Genomic DNA, 15000 nt, shown 5'->3' on the forward strand with positions numbered 1-15000 from the left:
ATCTGCTACTGCACTAGCATGTATACATGCACTCAAATTATTTTTTTTTTTTTTAGAAATCGAGGTACTGAATGTATCTAATTATCATATCAGTTATTGTTCGTTTCGCACATCATGATGGCAAATTTGGTAAATTATTTATTAAATGCATGTTTTCTTATACCTCTTATAATACAAGCAGTAAGTGACACGTACATGCATGCATCCGCATGGAGCAAATACATTCACAATGCATAGCTATGGAGATACAGGATCCCACACCCTGACGTATTTCCATGATAAAGAAAATCCTATTCATCCTATTCATCTTACGTCTGTCTGCCCCACAGCCGTACCTGCAAACCCCGTGACGTCTCGACCGACATCCACCGGCGGTTCTCTCCAGCCTACATCCGGTTCAGTCAGCAGGGTCCCTCAGGTCGGCCAGTCGGTGCTCTCCCTCGTCACCGGCGCAAATCGCCCCCAGAACTCGGCTCCTGCTCCAGCTTCAGCTCCAGCTCCAGCTCCAGCTCCAGTTCCAATCACCTCTGCTACCGCCAGACCCGCGTCGGTTGGGAACACTGATAGCGGTACCCCGCGCTGTAGGGATGTGTGTCAGCTTGGCTTCCGACCCGTGTGTGGCACCGACGGCAAGGTGTACGCCAACGAGTGCAAGCTGAGGGTTGCCTCCTGCCACGACCCTACGATTCAGAAGAAGAATGACGGGGTTTGCCGTGAGTTGAACCTGCTGGCGCCGCGGACGTGTCGGTCTTGGTTTCGGTTTCTGGCTTTTGTGGGTCTTTTGCATATATGACTTGTCATCATGCATGAATGTGTCTGTCTTAGTGTATCGATCCTTATGTGTGTGGCGGTTTTATATGTGTTTCTGTCTGACTGTTTCTGCGTCTGTCTTTTTGCTTGTATCTGTGTCTGTGATACAAGACCTAGTGGCCTTCCATCAACTGCGATTTCATTTGATATTTCATTTGATAAAATACACGGGTGATGATCTCGTGCTTCCTCATGCAGGGTATGGAGGAGCCAAAGAAACTGACAGTTTTACCCACTAATAAGAAGTTAAAGAATTATGATAATGAAAGATTTACATGAATGACAGGATCAAAGACATATCTGTACAACCAAAACATTTCCAATAATATAAAAAGTATACCTTACAAAACCCAAGTCAATACGAATACCCCTTTCCCACCCGACAGAGAAGGACTGCAGCATTGCCTGTCCTGACGATGTCGACCCCGTGTGTGGGAGCAACGGCGTCACTTACAGGAATTCCTGCTTCTACAACATTGCCCGCTGCCGAGACCCTGATGTCAGAAAGGTCGCCAATGCCCCATGTGGTGAGTTTACGCGGCTTGCATTGCACATTCCTACACTGTTACAGGTCTTTACTTAATGGGTAGTTATTCATGTTGCAAGTTGAATTTGTTTGGTTTCATGTAAGGTTAAGTGATATTCAGTGTATTCTGGCTTGAATTTGTAGTCTTTTGGGTTACCTCTGAGCTGTCCTGTACATGCCTCAGTAAAGAATTTTTCTCAATACATAAAGAAATATAATGAGCCAGTTCAACCCAGACTCAGGATTCTGCATGACAATAACTCTTCTCAAATATTACAGCTAAAACTAGTGCCTTTCTTGCAGCTGATCCAAAGGTCAACAGATGCGACTTCTCCTGCGACACGTCCATCAACCCGGTCTGTGGCAGCGATGGCCGCACGTACCGTAATCAGTGCGAACTTGAGGCTACCGCTTGCACGCAGAGAAGTCTGATCAAGCTCTACGATGGACAGTGCCGTGAGTTCAGACCTGCGCTTAGAAGTTGCTTGGATGTACATTTATATGTGGAAATATATGTTAATAGATATATTGATAGATAGGTGGCTATATGAGTAGTTAGACAAATTGATGATGAAATAGATGATGAATACGTAGGTAGACAGATATAAACGAAGATGAAATAGATGATGAATACATAGGTAGACAGATATAATATCATATACAGAGGGGATATATATATAAGATACTTAGCTGATCTTGTCATTAACTGCACATATGGCGGGATCAGCTAGAAAAATATTAGATGGCAATTCCATTTCTAGACTTCTTTGCTACTTGTAAATAAGTGCCTGATGTATAATATCCTTGTGAAATGAATCAATAGTGTTTATTAAGTATCCTTATATTAGTGGGACTTTTCCATTGGGCATTTTACCTTCAGGCTGATTTTTTTTCATAAATAATGTTATCTGTTATCTAGTCATTTGGATTTAACCCATACAAAATGTTGACTATTGCTGATTGTAGTCTCCATTTGGTAAATCTCTGGTTTAATTTTGCTTCTTTCAAAGTAAGGAAATAATAAATTTATTTCAAAATTATATTGCCCATCCCTAAACTGGCATTTGATGAAATTACTTAGTCATGAGAAAAATTATTTTAATATTGGTAACCAATACCGATTGAAGGAGAAATTAGAGTTATTTTACTCCAAGCACAAAAAGTACCGCATTGGAGCAGAATAAAAAATTCAGAAATCCCAACATTTAGTTTGGAGTAAAAAATGTGTGCTCTTTTATTATCACGTCAGTATGAACATGCATGAAGTATTAGTATGTACTCGACACTTTCGCTGCAGGGCATACGAAACGTATAGTTATTGCTGAACCTTGGTAATTTCAGTAATTTCAGTACTAACTGGCAGTGCATAATAAGAACCCTATCTTCCACAGAGGAGCAGCGGGGAGCACGTTGCGATACAGTTTGCCCAGATGTAGTGGAGGAAGTGTGTGGGGACAACGGGAAAACCTACAGAAGTCACTGTGATCTTATTGTGCTGTCTTGCCGTGCGAACGTACGTGTTAACAAGGCTTATGACGGACGTTGTCGCAGGGCATGAATAGTATGAAGACGAGGAAAATAAGAGAAGATGGGAAAAGAGGAGAGAAAAAAAGAGGAAGATGGTAAGAAGACAGAACAGGAGGGCAGAATATTGCAAAATACGAAATTTGGGTTTAGTGATATACCTAGGGGATATGAGTAATGTTTATTTTCCTTATATGAATGATATATATATACAATTTGGTTGACATCACTGATCTTGAGCATGGGCATCTTACATGTGCTAATATATAATCAGCAAGTAAATTTCTAATGACTGAAAGACAAATGTATTCTGCACTCATGTGAATATCAAATCACATGAAATGCATTTTGGAATAAAATCTAATACATGTGTTTGTATAAATTACAAATACAATATTGCTTAAAAAGAGAAGTAATTTTGGATGGTTTTACTCTGATAATTTGCTGGGAAGATGTAAACAATAAAATATAGAAAATGAACAAATCCAATTGTTTTATTTTGTAAGTTATTTTACCAGTGCCTATGTATAATACAATTTTGTTAAATAACTCACTGTTGATTGGATGACAAGAATACATGCCATGTCCATTGTCTTTCTGTTTATTATCTTTACACAATGATGGCTCTAATAGTGTTTACTCACGAAGGAGTCAGTCTCATCTACCTACCCTTTTCATGGAAAGGGAAAATCATGTAGTTTTGCTAATTAACTCTTTGGTGGCTGAATAGTTGTGGAGCCATCTACAAACAAATGTCCTAAAGAAAACAGTAGACAATGAGATTTACTGGCACCATTGGATTAACATGGCCTTATTTGAGTCCTGCATTTTCATGAGGTACTCTTAATTAACAAGAGGTTTTTAAATCCAGGTCTCTTTTTATTCAAAAGTTATAATATAACTATAACATACATACCTTTATAATCCATATTTATACTCCACCCATATTAGATGTACATTTTAAGGACCTCTCATAAAATATGAAAGTTTTTTTATATCTAATAAAATAAGACTAGAGAAGGTTTCATATTTGAACAACAAAAATATTTGTTGTAATTTCCTGGAATAAAGATCCAACAACCTTTTTCCTTGGTTGTGCTGCAGTCTCTCCTTTGTCAATTTACTTTGGCCTGTCAGTGTGTTCTGTGGTGACCTTACTGTTTTGCAGCATTTATGTATTTTAGGATCAAAGTAGTTTGTTATTCAACTGTTAGTTTTATCATTGTCTTCCTATATTCCCTCTCTTTTTTCCTTAGTAACATGATAAGCATACCTTGTTAGAAACAGTATAAGCTAAGTATGTACAATAAAAAGCTCTTGGAAAAATAAAAAATACATAGATGCACTCATTAAAAGATCTGGTAAAGGAAGCGAGTAGAGGTGTATGTTGCCGTTATATTTATGTATCTAGTCCATGTCTCTGCTGAAAAAACAACAGGTGTTTCATTAGTTTGGGATAGACATTGCCTGTTGGATTTCACCCTAATATTAGACACTAAAAAAAACAAGCTTTGCATAGCTATTCATGTACAAATATGTACATAACCCAGAAGTATGAAAGCATGCACCTATGTCCATTGTCTGTGAACATGGCCTACCTTTTAAAATACTGCAAAACATAAACCCTAAACACTGCCCTCCTTTCCCCCCTAACTACAGCCATGAGTTTTTAACTTTCAGTGTGGCAAAGTTAGTGTTCTATGTTTCATGAGCTAAGTTTTACACACCAAAGAATGTTTATCTTATGTCAGGGTGGTGTCAAATAGTTTTCAGACAGTGGAGCATCAAAGCTAAAAAAGTTCTCTCTCAAGCACGGAAAAAAGTATATAAAACACATGTAACAATATAAAACACATCTTTATCATGATTCAGAGAGCAATATTTATGTTTCATAACAAAAAGAAAAACAGTACATTTAAGCTGTCATACCTACTGGAAAGGGGGCTGGGGAGTCCTTGGGGAAAGTGAAGGGGATGGGGAGGTGGACGTAATGGTTTCCAAACCTTAAAGTGGGGGTGGCAGAAAAGGTGAGACGAGACGCCAACTAGACATGGGAGAATACCCAGATGGGTATAAGGAAGCTTAGGGATGTGGGTACAGCTTCCCATGGTAGTCAGGCTAGAAAAAAGATGCTGGATGGTACAAGACATAAGAGTTTACATCCCCTTCTCCCTATTCACGGCAAAAAAAGGATCATGAAAACAGCCCAATTACTGAAAGTTAATACTTTATCAAGGTAATTTTAATCTTGAGGGTTTAATCCCTATGTGATTATCCAACCACCTCCCTCTTCTCCCTCCTTCTCTCACTCGTCTGTCTAACTCCTTCTCAGAAATAGCACCTATGATTATATACAAACATTATAACACAGCCCTGAAACCTTTGTTGGCTATATAGAACAAACCATAATTCTAAAAATATACCAATAAGTTGAAATTGTTACTGCAAAGAAAGAAGAAAAAAAAATATATATATAACCCAGATAAGCATATGCTGTAGTGCCAGAAAATCTGACACAACAGTCTTAGCAATGATTCAATTAATGCCTAGAAAAGGTGAAATCCCATCAGCACTTATTCTGATCTTTCTTTGATCCCATCAGGTTGGGACCTGAGGTTTTAGTGATGTAAAATTACGCAACAGTCTATACTTTGTGGCTAGGCCTAAGCTGTGTACAGCCGGCTCACCCATTGTGAGTCATGACGCGCACATATGTCATAGACCATTACATCATGACGGCTAGAGATGTACACGTCACAAGGCTTAATCCAATTCACAATATCTTTCAAATTATTCATATTCCCAACTTTTTTTTTATCATTTGAGACATTTAATATATATAATAACAAGAGTAACATACAAACAATTTATTACATTTTCCCTTTTAATATACACTTCCTTTAACAAGCACACTTTTACAAAATACATCCATGTACCAGATATTTCCCACACAATTCTACACTGTATGTAAACTGCTTTCATCATGATTATATACAAATATACAATGCATATGTATGTTGTTGATTAACATAAAATGGATATGAAAATAGTGCTGCTATACTGTCTATTCAATACTTTTTTGTAATCTGACAATCAACTGAGTTAAGAATGAATTATACAGTGACTAGCTGTTCAATATAATCTTTACATATATTCAATGGAATAAGCAAATATTAGCAATTTTGCAAGATAATGCTAGAGAATCCTAATGAAAAACTAAAAGCTTTACAAAAAAAGAAAAAAAAAAAAATCTAGACAAAAAATTATTTATAACTTTACAAGAAAATTCATAGAAAAATAGATTCTCTGGTAAAACTGTACCTCTATTACTATAAAGACTAATCCTATTATTTCACAACTGTTCATAAAAAAGAAAAAGAAAAAAGAAAAATAATCCGTAATAAATCAACCTCATAATTTCTCAGAATAAATACAACATATCTAACAATGACAACATATAATGACTGGATAATAATTATAATAATCCACACCACAGATGGAAACAGCAAGCATTGACGAAATCTTGCACAAGAACTTGTATCCTGCTATCTCGGATGATTGGCTCTGAGCTCTCCCCCTTCAGCTGCTTGTTCACGCAACACAGGTCCTAAATGATGAAAAAATAAATACATGAATAAATATAAGAATGAATTCCTAATAGCAAAAAGAAAAGGCAGAAACAGAAGTAGGTAAACTAAAATTTGAATTTGCATAATACCAAAGCTGGATATATATATATATATATATATATATATATATATATATATATATATATATATATATATATATATATATATATATATTATATATTATATATATATATATATTATATATATATATATATATATATATATATATATATATATATATATATATATATATATATATATATATATATATATATATATATATATATATATATAAGCATCACATATCCTATATAACGGAGAAAATGAAAGAGAAAGAAAAGAAAAAAACAATGTCAATGCTTAACTGAATTTTCACAAAAAACAAGAACTAGTAATAAAAAAGTAAAAAAATAATGAACAAAGAAATACAGTTAATTTTAGGAATTGAATTCAACTTACAGCTTTCTGCTTGTACAGATCTACTGAGAGCATCATAAAGGCATCTGGACACGAAGGACTCAAGATAACGTTGTGTTGAACGTTGCCGTCATTCGAGGTTAAACTCCTGAGCCAAATGAGAACAGAGTATTATAAATATATGTATAATATAAAAACCAACATATCTAAACATAACAATATACTTGGGTAGAAAAACCCACAAATACATATTCTTATGCCCAGGCTGGAACACTGCAAAACAATTCTTATACTAGAGAAAGATATCTAAAATTAAAGTCTTACCTGTGTCTTTCTTGGTACTTTGCTTGCAACACTCTAGTCAAGGTCTGATACCACTGGAGAGGCTTTGTGATAAGAGGCAGTAACTGTGGATCAACTGAACTCAATGGCTCAACTCGCACTAAACTCAACAGTTCACTGAGCTCCCTAAAACTCAAACCACTGAGAGCCTGAAAGGAGAAAATTGTAGAAATCTTTGAAAACAATTCTTCAAGGTAATCTATGCAATATGTGGTATGCCTTGTTTTTTCATATATTTGTATATAATAAAGGCATTTGCTATTTTGACAGCCAAATCATCACTTATTAATGATGTAAGATATAACAGTTTAACATCTAACCTGGCTTGGCAACTTCTGCCTGTCTTCATCTCGGACACTTGCTGTCAATCTCTGCCACAAAGAGTCTCGCCTAAAAGAAAAGATTAATATTCATAAATCATGTATAACCATACACTTAAATGCTTAAAAAGTATCCAAATCTATTTTATATAACAAACTCACACACACTTACTTGCTCGCTCACTCACTCACTTTCTCTAGTACTACTATTACCTCTGCTAAGATTATGTTTTTGGTTGTGTTGGTTAGTTTGTTTGTTTGTTCATTGGTTAGCAGAATAACTCAAAAAGTTATGCATAGATTTTTCTGAAATTTTTATCAGATGCCATAAAATTTTGATGGCTATCCAGATACTATTTGTCGATTTGTTAGCAGAATAACTAAAAAAATGATGAACAACTTTTTATGATAATTTCATTAGGGGTGTGTCTTAGCCTGAGTTTCCATAAAATTTTGGTGGTAATTTAGCCCTATTGCCTTGCCTCCACCAAGGAGATTATGTTTACAGATGCCACCTGTGTACTTGAGAGAGGTGATTTTCATGTAATATTTTAAGTGTGAATAGTTTTATTTACCTGCAATGTATCTTTGCTTGATTAAAGATATGCTGAATACGAGTCCTTGCTTCTTCGGCCTGATTCAGTAGTGTTTTCTGCATTGTCTCTTCGTAAACTGTGTAGTAGCCGAGGTAATTCACACTCTCCAGCCTAAATGATTGAAGGATAACATGTGAAGTCTTCCATTCAAATTGAGATTTAATTAAATGGAATTTCCATATAAATGATCAAAATGTAGGGAGCCAAGTTAAAAATCATAAAAATAATCACAATATCAATCATCATTCATAGGAAGAACATTATGGAAACAAAATCATTACTCTTCTCCTTGATTTTTGGAAATACTATCTTTTCTCTTTTATTGCTATTAATATTGTAAATAACATGTTAATAACAATAATGTCAATAACAAAAATAATAATAACAGCGTCAGAAACAAGCAATTTTTCCAAAAACTCAAGGAAAGGGGAAAAAAGGTAAGGTTACATAGGCCTACTGACTAACTCATTGTTGGCTGAACACTTAAGGTATGGTCAGACTTCCCATAGAAATCTAGCAATTTTTAATGAAATTTGCCTTTCAATGGACTCAATCCAATGGACTTTTGCCCACACCTGGATGTGATGGATACCCACTCGTCCTTTGATGAACAAATGGAAAAATTGCACACTAGAATCTATAGCATACATGGTATGCATATATTTTCTTTCAGAGCATAAACATTATTATATATCTTTAATTATTCAGAATTATTCATATCTATTTTTACATCAATATTTACATTTAAATTTAAGCTAAAATACAAATAAAAAGTAAAAACAAAAGCATTGACCATGGATTCTCATTTGACTAACGAATATAAACAAATGAGTAGCTGCCAACTTCAAGGTGAAACCACAGATTCCATGAATATTTGAAATAAAGAATTCTGCAATTTACTCCCTCCTAGAAAAGACTAGAACTCCACAAACCTAACAGAGTAGCAAGAATTAGGGAGAAGATTCCAGGATCAATAGCAAGTTTCTGCGGTCAAGATTTGTTTTGATGCCGCAATTCTGCTGGACAAAGTTGATGATGCTTTCCACAGTGTGAACACCACATACTGGTGGGTTGGTTCCAGCCCACGGAAAACTGCTGGATGCCAGTGAAATTTATGGACAGTCTGACCGTACCTTTAAAGTGTCATCTATATGTAAAAATTTCAATAAACAAAACTGCTGTGGACATTACATGCTCCCAGCAGCAATGGGTTACGTGGAGGGAGAGAAAAAAAAACAAAAAAACTCTCCCCTCCTACCTGTACCTTTGCACTGGTGTGAGAATTATCATTCAGATTAACTCCAAATACAATTTCATTCATCCATTCCTCTAAAACTGATGCTCTGCTTTTAATTTGTTCAAAGTATTTTGTTTCTTGGGATTTGACAAATAAAGAAAAATGAAAGCATGATCTAATCCCCCCTCCCCCGAAAAAAAAAACTTCTTTACTTAGATTAAAGTCTGATCTTAAAAAAAAAAAGAATAGAAAGAAAGAAAGAAAGAAAAAAAAAATCAAATACTTCTTGATGTGATTAACATACATAAAGCCCCTAACATAAAATTTAAGGACTACTGATAAACAATGATCATAAAATAAAGCAAAGAAATTAATAATGGCATCAGGACGCTTTACAAGGCGCAGCTGATACATAACTACCATCCATCACATGCATCAATAAACAGAAATCTCACCTGATCCCTATGTAAGACTTGACAGGGGGTGGAGGATCACTTGAGGTGGTGGAGGTGTGGGTGGAGGTGGACAGTGGAGGAGGGGGAGGTTGTAGCCCTGGGGGAGGTTGGAGATGGCCCCCTGCCTCCGTGAAGGCCTGGCTGGACAGTATAGGAGGAGTGCAACACCCGCTCTCATTACTGCTCTCTGAAAGGGAAAGTACGTGTGTGAAATCTTATCATGAACCTCAATGAAGAACAAAAAGGGGGAAAAAAATTGAATAAATAAAAAAAATATGTACATGAAGAAACCAAGCCTAACCACAACCAGCTGTACCTGGCTGAGAAGAGGTTGCAGTCTTCCAGTGTCCGAGTGATGGTGCTGTTGAGACAGTGCGAAATTTGCCCATTTTCTTTTCAAGGATACGATTTGGATACATCTCTCTGGGGGGAGGAAATGGAAAAAGACTTCTCAATAATCAACCTTAATAATAAATATTTCTTGAACATTCATGAGTATTATAAACTTTGGGGGAAAATAAATAAGTAAATAGAAGGGGTAACAGATATTCAGGCATTCAAATGCTTTTCATCCATATTCATGAATATAAAACTCTTTTTGTACCAGACCCTATTAAAGAAATTAACAAAATAACCTATTAGGAAAAGATCTATATATGTAGGCTTTACAAGGCCTTGATAGAAACAGAAACAGAAAAAAAAAAAAAAAAAAAAAAAAAAAAAATATATATATATATATATATATATATATATATATATATATATATATATATATATATATATATATATATATATATATATATATATATATAATAAAAAAATAAATACAGCAAGATTTTGATTCATCATACCGTCTGCTGGTTAAGATGACATAGAAGTTGAGATGTAGAACGTTCAGCTGCTGATCCGAGGGCTGGGCATCGAGTGTCGCATTGTGAGAGACCAGCAAAGTAACATCATAGTCATCAGACACTCTCTGGTCATTGGCATCACTGTAGTGAACTCGGCATGTCTTTGTGTGGACTAAGACAAATTCTGTGTATTGCTGAAAAGCAGGTTAAATATTGCTCTATAAGTAGTCATAAAGTTTTATAGCTTATAAAATAAAGCTTGAGAGATTAAAGGGTTACTATACTTAAATCCACAAGCCATCCATAAATATTTACAAAAAGATGGATAGCTTTCATTTCTAAGTATACAAGACACGCACATTAGGAGAAGCTCACTTAAAGTACCAGGTAGAAAAGAAAAAGGAGAAACTTTACCATGTTGATCTGATAATATGCAGGGCTAGGAATTGCACGGCCCAATTAGAAAACTGATGGTGGGGCCCCTATTCTACATAGTAAAATTTATGGATGTTTATATTTCATATAAAAAAAAACATATAAACCAACAAAAAGATTAAATAAACATTAATTGCTTGGTATAATAAATATATAATAAATTAATATTATGAGGAAGAATATCTTATTCTTTATTCCACATCTTTAGTTGTATTTTGTACTTCATATGATAAAAAAGGGCCCAGATGGCACGGGGCCCCTTCAGGTGTGGGGCCCAATTTGATCAAATCGATCAAATTGGCTTAAAACCGGCCCTGATAATATGCCATTTCCAGAAAAGCTTGAGTATCAACTACTCAGATATTTATGAAATAAAGTAATTTTCTTACTTAATATGCTCAATGCAGGGTGGACATTAAATATTACAAAAAAGTATCTTCATTTCATCAGAAATAATTTGTTTGCAGAATATACATGCTGCTTTCTGTTTATCATTTCCTGAAATATCAACTTTATTTCACTCAGTTGCCTTTTACCTTCCACTACCATCAACTATCTTGTTGTCCTGCTTCTCTTAATGCCAGGGAGACACTGAGACTAAGACAAGTAGCAGTTTACTAACTCCAAACTATTCTTTCTAAATTATTTACAGAGAAATATAAAATGTTAAACAAGAAACTTTGATACTTGATTTGTCTTCAAATTCAGTGGCAGTATTATTCAACAGAATATAGAAGTTTAGAATGAAATATTCTAATTGACCTTTAATCCATTACCGCTGGTATACTTTGAAGCCGAAAATAAAGTTTCTGGACAGCTATAAAAAAGGGGCTGGCCCGGACTTTGCCTGCTGCTGCGTTGGAGCGCGAGCCCCAATACAGTGTCACACTGGTGGGACGCTCGGCAATTCTTTTTTTCGGGGGTCATATATGTGGAACACCCGTTGTTACTGGGTTAACTGATTATTGAGATGAAACAAAATCAATAGTATGTTGACATTCAAAAACTCCAGGGGACTTAGAGGGAAGAAAACTAGGATGAAATAAATGTAATGTAATATATATACAACATACTGCCTATAACTCTTATCCAAAACTAAAACCAAAAATGATAGTGATGCTTTGCCTAAATCCAAATCTTCAATTAGGCACTTGTATATAAACTTCTCTTGAAATCAAAGATGATTTGCACTTTATAAAAATAAGCTTCTCCCATTATTCAAATATGTTTTCATCTATTTCCTAAAGCATTTACATAGCATTTTTTCTTTATAACCATAATTTTTTCAGCAACAAATATTGGAGGGGTATGGAATTTACCATATCTGCTGTTGGGTCTAGGATAACTGGTGTCATCCGCAGAACTCTCATCTTGTACTGCTTCTCACGAGCCAAGAGATAATTATACAACTGTTCACCTGGAGAGCCAGTGTCCTCAACAGTCAATTCACCTGAAGATTATAGAGAGATCAAAGTTTCCCGAATTTAGAAATATCATACCAATGGTATCTGCTTCTGTGAATCATGAATCAATTTTAGTTTAGCCTTATGTTATCAAGAGAATGTTCTCAGCTTCTAACAATCAATATAACTGCACATTACAATTGTTAGTTACATTTACTGTCATTGTTATCTGTGCATACCTGAATATATAAGGTTTCTTGCAAAGTTTGGTCCTTTGTTGTAATACTTAATGAAATCAGAGAGAAACGAAGACAAATGGTATCCTGGCGTAAACAGGAGCTGGCGGTCTGCAACGTATGCACACACAGCCCGTAGGTGAAAGTCATAGGTGAAGGAATGCATATGCAGCAACACCTTCACATTGTCCACTTCATCCAGGAAGAAATTGATGGCAAACTGCAACACAGGGAAGTGATGATACATATTACAGTTCCGATTTATATCTATATTTTCTAGCTCCAATTATCTCTTTATCTCTTTACAATAGTTTAACCTTTACATCTGAAGAGGATATATAAATAAATGGTCATAATATCAGAACAAGGAAGACTACAATTTATCTTTAGTCTCAAGCAGCAAGCTTAATGTAAATTCTGGCACTATTTATTTACACTCAAAGACCCGAGACTTCTGGCCAAAAGGGCTAAAAGTTCTTCACAGATTAAAAAAAGGATCTCAAGTTATTGAATAAAATGTTTTAACACATATTTCCATCAGCTGCTTCTCCAGTCAACTTTAGAAAGTTTTTAACATATGACACAAAGAAGGTAGCTATCCTCAGTGTAAGTGTAAAGTTGTTATACCAAAAAACAAATATTAGTACCAATCAAACATTAGTATTAATAATCCCCCTGAAAACATAAAATAAAAACAACAATTTTATCATTTTCATCATCAACAGGGATCAAATGAAATCCAGTCTTTCTGGAAAACAGCTAAAAAGAAGACAGCTTTTTCTATAGCTGAAAGATATCTCAAGGGGGAGTCTTTTCCACAATAATCAAGAAGGTAAGCTTTATTACCTCGGGGTCAGTAGAGAAAAAAGCAATTAGGCATAAAGCAGACACGAAAAAAGGAAAAAAAATAATAGATATACCTAATTCCTGATCCAAAGAAACTTCTTAGATTTCTATGTACACAGGTTTACAAATTTATACACAATTATCCCACATTAGTTTGACTGACCTAATTGTACAAATAGGTTACAATCTCACAAATAACACACAAAAAATCATCATCAGTTGTTACATCAATATAGAGTAAGAGATGGAAACAAATATATTAATCTGAAAGTGTACAAATACTTGAACATTAATAATTATCTACATGTAAAATTTCTATCTAAGCTGCTATCCTAAAACACATGAAAAGGTAGGAAGGGAAAATACTGTCTTTTAAAATATGACCCAATGAATGTGGGGAAGATATTTCCTTTTCTATTAAGATTTTGTTTATGATTCAACTTATCAATTTTAAGGAATTTCAAAGATTCTGAAATTAAAATACTTTTTAGATCATTAAATGGTACTATGCTAATCTACTTATCATCAGATAAAAAAAAAGGAATTTATATATATATATATATATATAAATATATATATATATATATATATATATATATATATATATATATATATATATATATATATATATATATATATATATATATATATATATACACACAGTGAACCCTCACTATAATGCGGTTCACCTTTCACGTTCTCGCTGCTTCACTGATTTGCATTGTGCATTGTGTTCTGCATTCTGATTGGCTAAGCAGTCTCTCCGCTTCTTCTCTACCTGTATCAATAATGTTACAGTTTAATATGTACATGTACGTAAAACAGCTTGCCAAATTTAAGTTTGCAAATTTTCTCTAAAACCCATGAAGCCTTCAGTTTGTATTGATGATTAAAATTATTATTTTACAGTACAGTAGTTATTTGTAAAAAACGTTTATACAGTACTTTTATTTGTTAAACAAATGCTTGGGCCTGTAAAAAGGTTTTGTTCTTTGGTTTCAATGTATTGTAGAGTATTTCATTGTATAATAATTGTAAAAAAAAATAAAGGTTACTACTTCACGGATTTCGCCTATCACGGGTTCTTTTTGGAACGTAACCCCCGCGAAAAACGAGGGTTCACTGTACACACACACACACACACACACACACACACACACACACACACACACACACACACACACACACACACACACACACACACATATATATATATATATATATATATATATATATATATATATATGTATATATGTATATATGTATATGTATATATATATATATATATATATATATATATATATATATATATATATATATATATATATATATATACATATATAATATACATATATATATACATATATATATAT

General features: G+C 34.3%; 2 protein-coding genes across 5 annotated transcripts in view; one reads left to right on the forward strand and one right to left on the reverse strand.

The window, feature by feature from the left end:
* The window catches only part of LOC113816086 (uncharacterized), a 15341-nt gene extending 11997 nt beyond the window's left edge, over positions 1 to 3344 (forward strand). For all 4 annotated transcript variants that reach the window (XM_070116724.1, XM_070116726.1, XM_070116723.1 and 1 more), the window contains 4 exons: positions 330 to 713; positions 1197 to 1337; positions 1640 to 1792; positions 2728 to 3344. In XM_070116724.1, coding sequence (XP_069972825.1) covers positions 330 to 713; positions 1197 to 1337; positions 1640 to 1792; positions 2728 to 2894 — 845 coding nt within the window. In that variant the 3' untranslated portion in view covers positions 2895 to 3344. The remainder of the gene's footprint in view (positions 1 to 329; positions 714 to 1196; positions 1338 to 1639; positions 1793 to 2727) is intronic.
* LOC113816085 (KICSTOR complex protein SZT2) overlaps positions 2728 to 15000 on the reverse strand; it is a gene marked incomplete at its 5' end in the record, with an annotated part of 73172 nt that continues 60899 nt past the window's right edge. The window contains 10 exon segments of the mRNA XM_027368103.2: positions 2728 to 6467; positions 6949 to 7054; positions 7231 to 7397; positions 7569 to 7638; positions 8144 to 8275; positions 9857 to 10043; positions 10173 to 10279; positions 10708 to 10901; positions 12462 to 12592; positions 12785 to 13001. Of these exon segments, the coding sequence (XP_027223904.2) occupies positions 6336 to 6467; positions 6949 to 7054; positions 7231 to 7397; positions 7569 to 7638; positions 8144 to 8275; positions 9857 to 10043; positions 10173 to 10279; positions 10708 to 10901; positions 12462 to 12592; positions 12785 to 13001 (1443 nt within the window).

Source organism: Penaeus vannamei, chromosome 39 (assembly GCF_042767895.1).
Source record: "Penaeus vannamei isolate JL-2024 chromosome 39, ASM4276789v1, whole genome shotgun sequence".
Taxonomy (NCBI): domain Eukaryota; kingdom Metazoa; phylum Arthropoda; class Malacostraca; order Decapoda; family Penaeidae; genus Penaeus; species Penaeus vannamei.